Raw genomic sequence first — 18,190 nt, 5'->3', positions numbered from 1 at the left:
CCAGTTCTAGAATACACCACATCATTTCAGCAATATACCCAGTTCTGGAATACACAGCATCATTTCAGCAATATACCCAGTTCTAGAATACACAGCATGATTTCAGCAATATACCCAGTTCTAGAATACACATCATCATTTCAGCAATATAACCAGTTCTAGAATACACAGCATAATTTCAGCAATATACCAAGTTCTAGAATACACAGGATGATTTCAGCAATATACCCAGTTCTGGAATACACAGCATCATTTCAGCAATATACCCAGTTCTAGAATACACAGCATAATTTCAGTAATATACCCAGTTCTAGAATACACAGCATCATTTCAGCAATATACCCAGTTCTAGAATACACAGCATCATTTCATCGATATACCCAGTTCTAGAATACATAGCATAATTTCAGCAATATACCCAGTTCTCGAACACACAGCATGATTTCAGCAATATACCCAGTTCTGGAATACACAGCATCATTTCAGCAATATACCCAGTTCTAGAATACACAGCATTATTTCAGCAATATACCCAGTTCTAGAATACACAGCATCATTTCAGCAATATACCCAGTTCTAGAATACACAGCATCATTTCAGCATTATACCCAGTTCTAGAATACACCGCATCATTTCAGCAATATAGCCAGTTCTAGAATACACAGCATCATTTCAGCATTATACCCAGTTCTAGAATACACCGCATCATTTCAGCAATATACCCAGTTCTGGAATACACAGCATCATTTCAGCAATATACCCAGTTCTAGAATACACAGCATGATTTCAGCAATATACCCAGTTCTAGAATACACATCATCATTTCAGCAATATACCCAGTTCTAGAATACACAGCATCATTTCAGCAATATACCAAGTTCTAGAATACACAGCATGATTTCAGCAATATACCCAGTTACAGAATACACAGCATAATTTCAGCAAAATACCCAGTTCTAGAATACACAGCATCATTTCAGCAATATACCCAGTTCTCAAACACACAGCACGATTTCAGCAATATACCCAGTTCTAGAATACACAGCATCATTTCAGCAATATACCCAGTTCTAGAATACACAGCATCATTTCAGCAACATACCCAGTTCTAGAATACACAGCATCATTTCTATACCCAGTTCTAGAATACACAGCATAATTTCAGCATTATACCCAGTTCTAGAATAAACAGCATGATTTCAGCAATATACCCAGTTCTAGAATACACCGCATCATTTCAGCAATATACCCAGTTCTAGAATACACAGCATCATTTAGCAATATACCCAGTTCTAGAATACAGAGCATCATTTCAGCAATATAACCATTTCTAGAATACACAGGTATGATTTCAGCAAAATACCTTGTTCCAGAATACACAGCATCATTTCAGCAATATACCCAGTTCTAGAATACACAGCATCATTTCAGCAACATACCCAGTTCTAGAATACACCGCATCATTTCAGCAATATACCCAGTTCTAGAATACACAGGTATTATTTCAGCAATATACCCAGTTCTAGAATACACAGCATCATTTCAGCAATATACCCAGTTCTAGAATACACATCATCATTTCAGCAATATACCCAGTTCTAGAATACACAGAATGATTTCAGCAATATACCCAGTTCTAGAATACACAGCATGATTTCAGTAATATACCCAGTTCTAGAATACACAGCATCATTTCAGCAATATACCCAGTTCTAGAATACACAGCATCATTTAGCAATATACCCAGTTCTAGAATACAGAGCATCATTTCAGCAATATAACCATTGCTAGAATACACAGCATTATTTCAGCAATATACCCAGTTCTAGAATACACAGCATCATTTCAGCAATATACCCAGTTCTAGAATACACAACATGATTTCAGCAATATACCTAGCTCTAGAATACACAGGTATTATTTCAGCAATATACCCAGTTCTAGAATACACAGCATAATTTCAGCAATATACCCAGTTCTAGAATACACAGGTATGATTTCAGCAAAATACCCAGTTCTAGAATACACAGCATCATTTCAGCAATATACCCAGTTCTAGAATACACAGCATCATTTCAGCATTATTCCCAGTTCTAGAATACACCGCATCATTTCAGCAATATACCCAGTTCTGGAATACACAGCATCAGTTCAGCAAAATACCCAGTTCTAGAATACACAGCATGATTTCAGCAATATACCTAGTTCTAGAATACACATCATCATTTCAGCAATATAACCAGTTCTAGAATACACAGCATCATTTCAGCAATATACCCAGTTACAGAATACACATCATCATTTCAGCAATATAACCAGTTCTAGAATACACAGCACCATTTCAGCAATATACCCAGTTACAGAATACATAGCATCATTTCAGCAATATACCCAGTTATAGAATACACATCATCATTTCAGCAATATAACCAGTTCTAGAATACACAGCATCATTTCAGCAATATACCCAGTTCTAGAATACACAGCATCATTTCAGCAATATACCCAGTTCTAGAATACACAGCATCATTTAGCAATATACCCAGTTCTAGAATACAGAGCATCATTTCAGCAATATAACCATTGCTAGAATACACAGCATTATTTCAGCAATATACCCAGTTCTAGAATACACAGCATCATTTCAGCAATATACCCAGTTCTAGAATACACAACATGATTTCAGCAATATACCTAGCTCTAGAATACACAGGTATTATTTCAGCAATATACCCAGTTCTAGAATACACAGCATAATTTCAGCAATATACCCAGTTCTAGAATACACAGGTATGATTTCAGCAAAATACCCAGTTCTAGAATACACAGCATCATTTCAGCAATATACCCAGTTCTAGAATACACAGCATCATTTCAGCATTATTCCCAGTTCTAGAATACACCGCATCATTTCAGCAATATACCCAGTTCTGGAATACACAGCATCAGTTCAGCAAAATACCCAGTTCTAGAATACACAGCATGATTTCAGCAATATACCTAGTTCTAGAATACACATCATCATTTCAGCAATATAACCAGTTCTAGAATACACAGCATCATTTCAGCAATATACCCAGTTACAGAATACACATCATCATTTCAGCAATATAACCAGTTCTAGAATACACAGCACCATTTCAGCAATATACCCAGTTACAGAATACATAGCATCATTTCAGCAATATACCCAGTTATAGAATACACATCATCATTTCAGCAATATAACCAGTTCTAGAATACACAGCATCATTTCAGCAATATACCCAGTTCTGGAATACACAGCATCAGTTCAGCAAAATACCCAGTTCTAGAATACACAGCATGATTTCAGCAATATACCTAGTTCTAGAATACACATCATCATTTCAGCAATATAACCAGTTCTAGAATACACAGCATCATTTCAGCAATATACCCAGTTATAGAATACACATCATCATTTCAGCAATATAACCAGTTCTAGAATACACAGCATCATTTCAGCAATATACCCAGTTACAGAATACATAGCATCATTTCAGCAATATACCCAGTTATAGAATACACAGCATCATTTCAGCAATATACCAAGTTCTAGAATACACAGCATGATTTCAGCACTATACCCAGTTACAGAATACACAGCATGATTTCAGCAAAATACCCAGTTCTAGAACACACAGCATCATTTCAGCAATATACCCAGTTCTCAAACACACAGCATGATTTCAGCAATATACCCAGTTCTAGAATACACAGCATCATTTCAGCAAAAACACAGTTCTAGAATACACAGCATCATTTCAGCAACATACCCAGTTCTAGAATACACAGGATGATTTCAGCAATATACCCAGTTCTAGAATACACATCATCATTTCAGCAATATAACCAGTTCTAGAATACACAGCATAATTTCAGCAATATACCCAGTTCTAGAATACACAGCATGATTTCAGCAATATACCCAGTTCTAGAATACACAGCATGATTTCAGCAATATACCCAGTTCTAGAATACACAGCATGATTTCAGCAATATACCCAGTTACAGAATACACAGCATCATTTCAGCAACATACCCAGTTCTAGAATACACAGCATCATTTCAGCAATATGCCCAGTTCTAGAATACACAGCATGATTTCAGCAATATACCCAGTTCTAGAATACACAGCATGATTTCAGCAATATACCCAGTTCTAGAATACACAGCATCATTTCAGCAATATACCCAGTTCTAGAATACACAGCATGATTTCAGCAATATACCCAGTTCTAGAATACACAGCATGATTTCAGCAATATACCCAGTTCTAGAATACACAGCATGATTTCAGCAAAATACCCAGTTCTAGAATACACAGCATCATTTCAGCAATATACCCAGTTCTCAAACACACAGCATGATTTCAGCAATATACCCAGTTCTAGAATACACCGCATCATTTCAGCAATATACCCAGTTCTAGAATACACAGCATCATTTAGCAATATACCCAGTTCTAGAATACAGAGCATAATTTCAGCAATATAACCATTTCCAGAATACACAGGTATGATTTCAGCAAAATACCTTGTTCCAGAATACACAGCATCATTTCAGCAATATACCCAGTTCTAGAATACAAAGCATCATTTCAGCAATATACCCAGTTACAGAATACATAGCATCATTTCAGCAATATACCCAGTTATAGAATACACAGCATCATTTCAGCAATATACCAAGTTCTAGAATACACAGCATGATTTCAGCACTATACCCAGTTACAGAATACACAGCATGATTTCAGCAAAATACCCAGTTCTAGAACACACAGCATCATTTCAGCAATATACCCAGTTCTCAAACACACAGCATGATTTCAGCAATATACCCAGTTCTAGAATACACAGCATCATTTCAGCAAAAACACAGTTCTAGAATGCACAGCATCATTTCAGCAACATACCCAGTTCTAGAATACACAGGATGATTTCAGCAATATACCCAGTTCTAGAATACACATCATCATTTCAGCAATATAACCAGTTCTAGAATACACAGCATCATTTCAGCAATATACCCAGTTCTAGAATACACAGCATGATTTCAGCAATATACCCAGTTCTAGAATACACAGCATGATTTCAGCAATATACCCAGTTCTAGAATACACAGCATGATTTCAGCAATATACCCAGTTACAGAATACACAGCATCATTTCAGCAACATACCCAGTTCTAGAATACACAGCATCATTTCAGCAATATGCCCAGTTCTAGAATACACAGCATGATTTCAGCAATATACCCAGTTCTAGAATACACAGCATGATTTCAGCAATATACCCAGTACTAGAATACACAGCATCATTTCAGCAATATACCCAGTTCTAGAATACACAGCATGATTTCAGCAATATACCCAGTTCTAGAATACACAGCATGATTTCAGCAATATACCCAGTTCTAGAATACACAGCATGATTTCAGCAAAATACCCAGTTCTAGAATACACAGCATCATTTCAGCAATATACCCAGTTCTCAAACACACAGCATGATTTCAGCAATATACCTAGCTCTAGAATACACAGGTATTATTTCAGCAATATACCCAGTTCTAGAATACCCCGCATCATTTCAGCAATATACCCAGTTCTAGAATACACAGCATCATTTAGCAATATACCCAGTTCTAGAATACAGAGCATAATTTCAGCAATATAACCATTTCTAGAATACACAGGTATGATTTCAGCACAATACCTTGTTCCAGAATACACAGCATCATTTCAGCAATATACCCAGTTCTAGAATACACAGCATCATTTCAGCAATATACCCAGTTCTAGAATACACAGCATGATTTCAGCAATATACCCAGTTCTGGAATACACAGCATCATTTCAGCAATATACCCAGTTCTAGAATACACAGCATGATTTCAGTAATATACCCAGTTCTAGAATACACAGCATCATTTCAGCAATATACCCAGTTCTAGAATACACAGCATGATATACCCAGTTCTAGAATACACAGCATCATTTCAGCAATATACCCAGTTCTCGAATACACCGCATCATTTCAGCAATATACCCAGTTCTGGAATACACAGCATCATTTCAGCAATATACCCAGTTCTAGAATACACAGCATTATTTCAGCAATATACCCAGTTCTAGAATACACAGCATCATTTCAGCAATATACCCAGTTCTAGAATACACAGCATCATTTCAGCATTATACCCAGTTCTAGAATACACCGCATCATTTCAGCAATATACCCAGTTCTAGAATACACAGCATTATTTCAGCAATATACCCAGTTCTAGAATACACAGCATCATTTCAGCAATATACCCAGTTCTAGAATACACAGCATCATTTCAGCATTATACCCAGTTCTAGAATACACCGCATCATTTCAGCAATATACCCAGTTCTAGAATACACAGCATTACTTCAGCAATATACCCAGTTCTAGAATACACAGCATTATTTCAGCAATATACCCAGTTCTAGAATACACAGCATCATTTCAGCATTATACCCAGTTCTAGAATACACCGCATCATTTCAGCAATATACCCAGTTCTAGAATACACAGCATTATTTCAGCAATATACCCAGTTCTAGAATACACAGCATCATTTCAGCAATATACCCAGTTCTAGAATACACAGCATCATTTCAGCAATATACCCAGTTCTAGAATACACAGCATCATTTCAGCATTATACCCAGTTCTAGAATACACCGCATCATTTCAGCAATATACCCAGTTCTAGAATACACAGCATTACTTCAGCAATATACCCAGTTCTAGAATACACAGCATCATTTCAGCAATATACCCAGTTCTAGAATACACAGCATCATTTCAGCATTATACCCAGTTCTAGAATACACCGCATCATTTCAGCAATATACCCAGTTCTGGAATACACAGCATCATTTCAGCAATATACCCAGTTCTAGAATACACAGCATGATTTCAGCAATATACCCAGTTCTAGAAAACACATCATCATTTCAGCAATATACCCAGTTCTAGAATACACAGCATCATTTCAGCAATATACCAAGTTCTAGAATACACAGCATGATTTCAGCAATATACCCAGTTACAGAATACACAGCATAATTTCAGCAAAATACCCAGTTCTAGAATACACAGCATCATTTCAGCAATATACCCAGTTCTCAAACACACAGCACGATTTCAGCAATATACCCAGTTCTAGAATACACAGCATCATTTCAGCAATATACCCAGTTCTAGAATACACAGCATCATTTCAGCAACATACCCAGTTCTAGAATACACAGCATCATTTCTATACCCAGTTCTAGAATACACAGCATAATTTCAGCATTATACCCAGTTCTAGAATAAACAGCATGATTTCAGCAATATACCCATTTCTAGAATACACCGCATCATTTCAGCAATATACCCAGTTCTAGAATACACAGCATCATTTAGCAATATACCCAGTTCTAGAATACAGAGCATCATTTCAGCAATATAACAATTTCTAGAATACACAGGTATGATTTCAGCAAAATACCTTGTTCCAGAATACACAGCATCATTTCAGCAATATACCCAGTTCTAGAATACACAGCATCATTTCAGCAATATACCCAGTTCTAGAATACACCGCACCATTTCAGCAATATACCCAGTTCTAGAATACACAGGTATTATTTCAGCAATATACCCAGTTCTAGAATACACAGCATCATTTCAGCAATATACCCAGTTCTAGAATACACATCATCATTTCAGCAATATACCCAGTTCTAGAATACACAGAATGATTTCAGCAATATACCCAGTTCTAGAATACACAGCATGATTTCAGTAATATACCCAGTTCTAGAATACACAGCATCATTTCAGCAATATACCCAGTTCTAGAATACACAGCATCATTTAGCAATATACCCAGTTCTAGAATACAGAGCATCATTTCAGCAATATAACCATTTCTAGAATACACAGCATTATTTCAGCAATATACCCAGTTCTAGAATACACAGCATCATTTCAGCAATATACCCAGTTCTAGAATACACAACATGATTTCAGCAATATACCTAGCTCTAGAATACACAGGTATTATTTCAGCAATATACCCAGTTCTAGAATACACAGCATAATTTCAGCAATATACCCAGTTCTAGAATACACAGGTATGATTTCAGCAAAATACCCAGTTCTAGAATACACAGCATCATTTCAGCAATATACCCAGTTCTAGAATACACAGCATCATTTCAGCATTATACCCAGTTCTAGAATACACCGCATCATTTCAGCAATATACCCAGTTCTGGAATACACAGCATCATTTCAGCAAAATACCCAGTTCTAGAATACACAGCATGATTTCAGCAATATACCTAGTTCTAGAATACACATCATCATTTCAGCAATATAACCAGTTCTAGAATACACAGCATCATTTCAGCAATATACCCAGTTACAGAATACACAGCATCATTTCAGCAATATACCCAGTTATAGAATACACAGCATCATTTCAGCAATATACCAAGTTCTAGAATACACAGCATGATTTCAGCACTATACCCAGTTACAGAATACACAGCATGATTTCAGCAAAATACCCAGTTCTAGAACACACAGCATCATTTCAGCAATATACCCAGTTCTCAAACACACAGCATGATTTCAGCAATATACCCAGTTCTAGAATACACAGCATCATTTCAGCAAAAACACAGTTCTAGAATACACAGCATCATTTCAGCAACATACCCAGTTCTAGAATACACAGGATGATTTCAGCAATATACCCAGTTCTAGAATACACATCATCATTTCAGCAATATAACCAGTTCTAGAATACATCGCATCATTTCAGCAATATACCCAGTTCTGGAATACACAGCATCATTTCAGCAAAATACCCAGTTCTAGAATACACAGCATGATTTCAGCAATATACCTAGTTCTAGAATACACATCATCATTTCAGCAATATAACCAGTTCTAGAATACACAGCATCATTTCAGCAATATACCCAGTTACAGAATACACAGCATCATTTCAGCAATATACCCAGTTATAGAATACACATCATCATTTCAGCAATATAACCAGTTCTAGAATACACAGCATCATTTCAGCAATATACCCAGTTACAGAATACACAGCATCATTTCAGCAATATACCCAGTTATAGAATACATAGCATCATTTCAGCAATATACCAAGTTCTAGAATACACAGCATGATTTCAGCACTATACCCAGTTACAGAATACACAGCATGATTTCAGCAAAATACCCAGTTCTAGAACACACAGCATCATTTCAGCAATATACCCAGTTCTCAAACACACAGCATGATTTCAGCAATATACCCAGTTCTAGAATACACAGCATCATTTCAGCAAAAACACAGTTCTAGAATACACAGCATCATTTCAGCAACATACCCAGTTCTAGAATACACAGGATGATTTCAGCAATATACCCAGTTCTAGAATACACATCATCATTTCAGCAATATAACCAGTTCTAGAATACACAGCATCATTTCAGCAATATACCCAGTTCTAGAATACACAGCCTGATTTCAGCAATATACCCAGTTCTAGAATACACAGCATGATTTCAGCAATATACCCAGTTCTAGAATACACAGCATCATTTCAGCAATATACCCAATTCTCAAACACACAGCATGATTTCAGCAATATACCCAGTTCTAGAATACACAGCATCATTTCAGCAATATACCCAGTTCTAGAATACATAGCATTATTTCAGCAATATACCCAGTTCTAGAATACACTGCATCATTTCAGCAATATACCCAGTTCTAGAATACACAGCATCATTTAACAATATACCCAGTTCTAGAATACAGAGCATCATTTCAGCAATATAACCATTTCTAGAATACACCGCATCATTTCAGCAAAATACCTAGCTCTAGAATGCACAGGTATTATTTCAGCAATATACCCAGTTCTAGAATACACAGCATCATTTCAGCAATATACCCAGTTCTAGAATACACAGGTATGATTTCAGCAAAATACCCAGTTCTAGAATACACAGCATCATTTCAGCAATATACCCAGTTCTAGAATACACAGCATAATTTCAGCAACATACCCAGTTCTAGAATACACAGCATGATTTCAGCAATATACCCAGTTCTAGAATACACAACATCATTTCAGCAATATACCCAGTTCTCAAACACACAGCATGATTTCAGCAATATACCCAGTTCTCAAACACACAGCATGATTTCAGCAATATACCCAGTTCTAGAATACACAGCATCATTTCAGCAAAAACACAGTTCTAGAATACACAGCATCATTTCAGCAACATACCCAGTTCTAGAATACACAGCATCATTTCAGCAACATACCCAGTTCTAGAATACACAGCATCATTTCTATACCCAGTTCTAGAATAGACAGCATAATTTCAGCATTATACCCAGTTCTAGAATACACAGCATCATTTCAGCAATATAACCAGTTCTAGAATACATAGCATTATTTCAGCAATATACCCAGTTCTAGAATACACTGCATCATTTCAGCAATATAACCATTTCTAGAATACATAGCATTATTTCAGCAATATACCCAGTTCTAGAATACACTGCATCATTTCAGCAATATAACCATTTCTAGAATACACAGGTATGATTTCAGCAAAATACCTTGTTCCAGAATACACAGCATGATTTCAGCAATATAACCATTTCTAGAATACACAGGTATGATTTCAGCAAAATACCTTGTTCCAGAATACACAGCATGATTTCAGCAATATACCCAGTTCTAGAATACACCGCATCATTTCAGCAATATACCTAGCTCTAGAATGCACAGGTATTATTTCAGCAATATACCCAGTTCTAGAATACACAGCATAATTTTAGCAATATACCCAGTTCTAGAATACACAGGTATGATTTCAGCAAAATACCCAGTTCCAGAATACACAGCATCATTTCAGCAATATACCCAGTTCTAGAATACACACCATGATTTCAGCAATATACCCAGTTCTAGAATACACAGGATGATTTCGGCAATATACCCAGTTCTGGAATACACAGCATCCTTTCAGCAATATACCCAGTTCTAGAATACACAGCATGATTTCAGTAATATACCCAGTTCTAGAATACACAACATCATTTCAGCAATATACCAAGTTCTAGAATACACAGCATGATTTCATCAATATACCCAGTTCTAGAATACACAGCATCATTTCAGCAATATACCCAGTTCTCGAACACACAGCATGATTTCAGCAATATACCCAGTTCTGGAACACACACCATCATTTCAGCAATATACCCAGTTCTAGAATACACAGCATCATTTCAGCAATATACCCAGTTCTAGAATAGACAGCATCATTTCAGCAATATACCCAGTTCTAGAATACACAGCATCATTTCAGCATTATACCCAGTTCTAGAATACACAGCATCATTTCAGCAATATACCCAGTTCTAGAATACACAGCATGATTTCAGTAATATACCCAGTTCTAGAATACACAGCATCATTTCAGCAATATACCCAGTTCTAGAATACACAGCATGATTTCATCAATATACCCAGTTCTAGAATACACAGCATAATTTCAGCAATATACCCAGTTCTAGAATACACAGCATGATTTCAGCAATATACCCAGTTCTCAAACACACAGCATGATTTCGGCAATATACCCAGTTCTAGAATACACAGCATCATTTCAGCAAAAACACAGTTCTAGAATACACAGCATCATTTCAGCAACATACCCAGTTCTAGAATAGACAGCATAATTTCAGCATTATACCCAGTTCTAGAATACACAGCATCATTTCAGCAATATACCCAGTTCTAGAATACATAGCATGATTTCAGCAATATACCCAGTTCTAGAATACACCGCATCATTTCAGCAATATACCCAGTTCTAGAATATACAGCATCATTTAGCAATATACCCAGTTCTAGAATACAGAGCATCATTTCAGCAATATAACCATTTCTAGAATACACAGGTATGATTTCAGCAAAATACCTTGTTCCAGAAAACACAGCATCATTTCAGCAATATACCCAGTTCTAGAATACACAGAATAATTTCAGCAATATACCCAGTTCTAGAATACACTGCATCATTTCAGCAATATACCCAGTTCTAGAATAAACAGGTATTATTTCAGCAATATACCCAGTTCTAGAATACACAGCATAATTTCAGCAATATACCCAGTTCTAGAATACACAGCATCATTTCAGCAATAAACCCAGTTCTAGAATACACAGCATGATTTCAGCAATATACCCAGTTCTAGAATACACAGGATGATTTCAGCAATATACCCAGTTCTAGAATACACATCATCATTTCATCAATATACCCAGTTCTAGAATACACAGCATCATTTCAGCAATATACCCAGTTCTCGAACACACAGCATGATTTCAGCAATATACCCAGTTCTGGAACACACACCATCATTTCAGCAATATACCCAGTTCTAGAATACACAGCATCATTTCAGCAATATACCCAGTTCTAGAATAGACAGCATCATTTCAGCAATATACCCAGTTCTAGAATACACAGCATCATTTCAGCATTATACCCAGTTCTAGAATACACAGCATCATTTCAGCAATATACCCAGTTCTAGAATACACAGCATGATTTCAGTAATATACCCAGTTCTAGAATACACAGCATCATTTCAGCAATATACCCAGTTCTAGAATACACAGCATGATTTCATCAATATACCCAGTTCTAGAATACACAGCATAATTTCAGCAATATACCCAGTTCTAGAATACACAGCATGATTTCAGCAATATACCCAGTTCTCAAACACACAGCATGATTTCGGCAATATACCCAGTTCTAGAATACACAGCATCATTTCAGCAAAAACACAGTTCTAGAATACACAGCATCATTTCAGCAACATACCCAGTTCTAGAATAGACAGCATAATTTCAGCATTATACCCAGTTCTAGAATACACAGCATCATTTCAGCAATATACCCAGTTCTAGAATACATAGCATGATTTCAGCAATATACCCAGTTCTAGAATACACCGCATCATTTCAGCAATATACCCAGTTCTAGAATATACAGCATCATTTAGCAATATACCCAGTTCTAGAATACAGAGCATCATTTCAGCAATATAACCATTTCTAGAATACACAGGTATGATTTCAGCAAAATACCTTGTTCCAGAAAACACAGCATCATTTCAGCAATATACCCAGTTCTAGAATACACAGAATAATTTCAGCAATATACCCAGTTCTAGAATACACTGCATCATTTCAGCAATATACCCAGTTCTAGAATAAACAGGTATTATTTCAGCAATATACCCAGTTCTAGAATACACAGCATAATTTCAGCAATATACCCAGTTCTAGAATACACAGCATCATTTCAGCAATAAACCCAGTTCTAGAATACACAGCATGATTTCAGCAATATACCCAGTTCTAGAATACACAGGATGATTTCAGCAATATACCCAGTTCTAGAATACACATCATCATTTCAGCAATATAATCAGTTCTAGAATACACAGCATCATTTCAGCAATATACCCAGTTCTAGAATACACAGCATGATTTCAGTAATATACCCAGTTCTAGAATACACAGCATCATTTCAGCAATATAACCAGTTCTAGAATACACAGCATCATTTCAGTAATATACCCAGTTCTAGAATACACAGCATCTTTTAGCAATATACCCAGTTCTAGAATACAGAGCATCATTTCAGCAATATAACCATTTATAGAATACACAGCATTATTTCAGCAATATACCCAGTTCTAGAATAGACAGCATCATTTCAGCAATATACCCAGTTCTAGAATACACAACATGATTTCAGTTATATACCCAGTTCTAGAATACACAGCATCATTTCAGCAATATACCCAGTTCTCAAAAACACAGCATGATTTCAGCAATATACCCAGTTCTAGAATACACAGCATCATTTCAGCAATATACCCAGTTCTAGAATACAGAGCATCATTTAGCAATATACCCAGTTCTAGAATACAGAGCATCATTTCAGCAAAATACCCAGTTCTAGAATACACTGCATTATTTCAGCAATACACCCAGTTCTCAAACACACAGCATGATTTCAGCAATATACCCAGTTCTAGAATACACAGCATCATATCAGCAATATACCCAGTTCTCAAACACACAGCATGATTTCAGCAATATACCCAGTTCTAGAATACACAGCATCATTTCAGCAATATACTCAGTTCTAGAATACACAGCATCATTTAGCAATATACCCAGTTCTAGAATACAGAGCATCATTTCAGCAATACAACCATTTCTAGAACACACAGCATTATTTCAGCAATATACCCAGTTCTAGAATACACAGCATCATTTCAGCAATGTACCCTGTTCTAGAATACACAGCATGATTTCAGCAATATACCCAGTTCTAGAATACACAGCATCATTTCAGCAATGTACCCTGTTCTAGAATACACAGCATCATTTCAGCAATATAACCATTTCTAGAATACACAGCATCATTTCAGCAATATACCCAGTTCTAGAATACACAGCATCATTTCAGCAATATACCCAGTTCTAGAATATGAATGCAGTATGTTGTGTATCAGAGCAGGGTGGAGATGGTGAATGGAGTATGTTGTGTATCAGAGCAGGGTGGAGGTAGTGAATGGAGTATGTTGTGTATCAGAGCAGGGTGGAGGTGGTGAATGGAGTATGTTGTGTATCAGAGCAGGGTGGAGGTGGTGAATGCAGTATGTTGTGTATCAGAGCAGGGTGGAGGTGGTGAATGGAGTATGTTGTGTATCAGAGCAGGGTGGAGGTGGTGGAGGTGGTGAATGGAGTATGTTGTGTTTCAGAGCAGGGTGGAGGTGGTGAATGCAGTATGTTGTGTTTCAGAGCAGGGTGGAGGTGATGAATGGAGTATGTTGTGTTTCAGAGCAGGGTGGAGGTGGTGAATGCAGTATTTTGTGTTTCAGAGCAGGGTGGAGGTGGTAAATGGAGTATGTTGTGTATCAGAGCAGGGTGGAGATGGTGAATGGAGTATGTTGTGTTTCAGTGCAGTGTGGAGATGGTGAATGAAGTATGTTGTGTATCAGAGCAGGGTGGAGGTGGTGAATTCAGTATGTTGTGTATCAGAGCAGGGTGGAGATGGTGGAGATGGTGAATGGAGTATGTTGTGTATCAGAGCAGGGTGGAGATGGTGAATGGAGTATGTTGTGTATCAGAGCAGGGTGGAGATGGTGGAGATGGTGAATGGAGTATGTTGTGTAGAATAGTAGTTTTGGAATTGTTAGTTAGATTGTTAGTTAGATTACTTGTTGGTTATTACTGCATTGTCGGAACTAGAAGCACAAGCATTTCGCTACATTTCGCTACACTCGCATTAACATCTGCTAACCATGTGTATGTGACAAATAAAATTTGATTTGATTTGATGTTGTGTATCAGAGCAGGGTGGAGGTGGTGAATGGAGTATGTTGTGTTTCAGAGCAGGGTGGAGATGGTGGAGGTGGTGAATGCAGTATGTTGTGTATCAGAGCAGGGTGGAGGTGGTGAATGCAGTATGTTGTGTATCAGAGCAGGGTGGAGGTGGTGAATGGAGTATGTTGTGTATCAGAGCAGGGTGGAGATGGTGAATGGAGTATGTTGTGTATCAGAGCAGGGTGGAGATGGTGAATGGAGTATGTTGTGTAGAATAGTAGTTTTGGAATTGTTAGTTAGATTGTTAGTTAGATTACTTGTTGGTTATTACTGCATTGTCGGAACTAGAAGCACAAGCATTTCGCTACACTCGCATTAACATCTGCTAACCATGTGTATGTGACAAATAAAATTTGATTTGATTTGATTTGATGTTGTGTATCAGAGCAGGGTGGAGGTGGTGAATGGAGTATGTTGTGTTTCAGAGCAGGGTGGAGGTGGTGAATGGAGTATGTTGTGTATCAGAGCAGGGTGGAGGTGGTGAATGGAGTATGTTGTGTATCAGAGCAGGGTGGAGGTGGTGAATGCAGTTTGTTGTGTTTCAGAGCAGGGTGGAGATGGTGGAGGTGGTGAATGGAGTATGTTGTGTATCAGAGCAGGGTGGAGATGGTGAATGGAGTATGTTGTGTTTCAGAGCAGGGTGGAGGTGGTGAATGGAGTATGTTGTGTTTCAGAGCAGGGTGGAGGTGGTGAATGGAGTATGTTGTGTATCAGAGCAGGGTGGAGGTAGTGAATGGAGTATGTTGTGTTTCAGAGCAGGGTGGAGGTGGTGAATGGAGTATGTTGTGTATCAGAGCAGGGTGGAGGTAGTGAATGCAGTATGTTGTGTTTCAGAGCAGGGTGGAGGTAGTGAATGGAGTATGTTGTGTATCAGAGCAGGGTGGAGGTAGTGAATGCAGTATGTTGTGTATCAGAGCAGGGTGGAGGTAGTGAATGGAGTATGTTGTGTATCAGAGCAGGGTGGAGGTAGTGAATGGAGTATGTTGTGTATCAGAGCAGGGTGGAGGTAGTGAATGGAGTATGTTGTGTATCAGAGCAGGGTGGAGGTGGTGAATGGAGTATGTTGTGTATCAGAGCAGGGTGGAGATGGTGAATGGAGTATGTTGTGTATCAGAGCAGGGTGGAGGTGGTGAATGGAGTATGTTGTGTTTCAGAGCAGGGTGGAGGTGGTGAATGGAGAGCTCATTATCCAGAAGGTCCAACAGGCTGACTCTGGGATGTACCAGTGTGTCGCTGAGAACAAATACGGAGCCATCTACTGCAGCGCAGAACTCAAGATCTTAGGTATGCTGTTTTTTTTTTCCTGTTGTTGTTCTATTCCTTGTAACACTATGTGTGCCTTTAGTTATTGATACTAAATGGAACTTAATACAATAAAATAATAATGTAAACTGGGAAAAGCCCTACAGCAAACCAGGGTTGGAGTCTATTCCATTTCAATTCAGTCAATTCAGGAAATAAACAGAAATTCAAATGTTCCTCTTTGCTTGGAATTGGAATTTCAGTTTGCTTCCTGAACCAACCACAGCTGCGTACCCACCAGCTATCTCCGGTTTGTTACTGTTTGTTATTTTGTTAAAGGGAAGGTCTGTTCTGGTGTGTTTGTCATTATGTTAAAGTGAAGGTCTGTTCTGGTGTGTTTGTCATTATGTTAAAGGGAAGGTCTGTTCTGGTGTGTTTGTCATTATGTTAAAGGGAAGGTCTGTTCTGGTGTGTTTGTCATTATGTTAAAGGGAAGGTCTGTTCTGGTGTGTTTGTCATTATGTTAAAGGGAAGGTCTGTTCTGGTGTGTTTGTCATTATGTTAAAGGGAAGGTCTGTTCTGGTGTGTTTGTCATTATGTTAAAGGGAAGGTCTGTTCTATTATGTTTGTCATTATGTTAAAGGGAAGGTCTGTTCTGGTGTGTTTGTCATTATGTTAAAGGGAAGGTCTGTTCTGATGTGTTTGTCATTATGTTAAAGGGAAGGTCTGTTCTGATGTGTTTGTCATTATGTTAAAGGGAAGGTCTGTTCTAGTGTGTTTGTCATTATGTTAAAGGGAAGGTCTGTTCTGGTGTGTTTGTCATTATGTTAAAGGGAAGGTCTGTTCTGGTGTGTTTGTCATTATGTTAAAGGGAAGGTCTGTTCTGGTGTGTTTGTCATTATGTTAAAGGGAAGGTCTGTTCTGGTGTGTTTGTCATTATGTTAAAGGGAAGGTCTGTTCTGATGTGTTTGTCATTATGTTAAAGGGAAGGTCTGTTCTGGTGTGTTTGTCATTATGTTAAAGGGAAGGTCTGTTCTGGTGTGTTTGTCATTATGTTAAAGGGAAGGTCTGTTCTGGTGTGTTTGTCATTATGTTAAAGGGAAGGTCTGTTCTGGTGTGTTTGTCATTATGTTAAAGGGAAGGTCTGTTCTGGTGTGTTTGTCATTATGTTAAAGGGAAGGTCTGTTCTGGTGTGTTTGTCATTATGTTAAAGGGAAGGTCTGTTCTAGTGTGTTTGTCATTATGTTAAAGGGAAGGTCTGTTCTGGTGTGTTTGTCATTATGTTAAAGGGAAGGTCTGTTCTAGTGTGTTTGTCATTATGTTAAAGGGAAGGTCTGTTCTGGTGTGTTTGTCATTATGTTAAAGGGAAGGTCTGTTCTGGTGTGTTTG

General features: G+C 37.5%; 1 protein-coding gene across 1 annotated transcript in view; it reads left to right on the top strand.

Moving 5' to 3' along the window:
- The window catches only part of cntn5 (contactin 5), a 559,219-nt gene that overhangs the window by 379,968 nt on the left and 161,061 nt on the right, over positions 1 to 18,190 (top strand). Inside the window, exon 11 of the mRNA XM_090219183.1 lies at positions 16,714 to 16,843. Coding sequence (XP_090075309.1) covers positions 16,714 to 16,843 — 130 coding nt within the window. The remainder of the gene's footprint in view (positions 1 to 16,713; positions 16,844 to 18,190) is intronic.

The sequence above is a fragment of the Oncorhynchus mykiss genome, chromosome 24, assembly GCF_057628025.1.
Source record: "Oncorhynchus mykiss isolate SJ-2025 chromosome 24, ASM5762802v1, whole genome shotgun sequence".
Taxonomy (NCBI): domain Eukaryota; kingdom Metazoa; phylum Chordata; class Actinopteri; order Salmoniformes; family Salmonidae; genus Oncorhynchus; species Oncorhynchus mykiss.
Note: the sequence above shows the minus strand (reverse complement) of the source record. Positions and strands in the feature narration are given on the sequence as shown.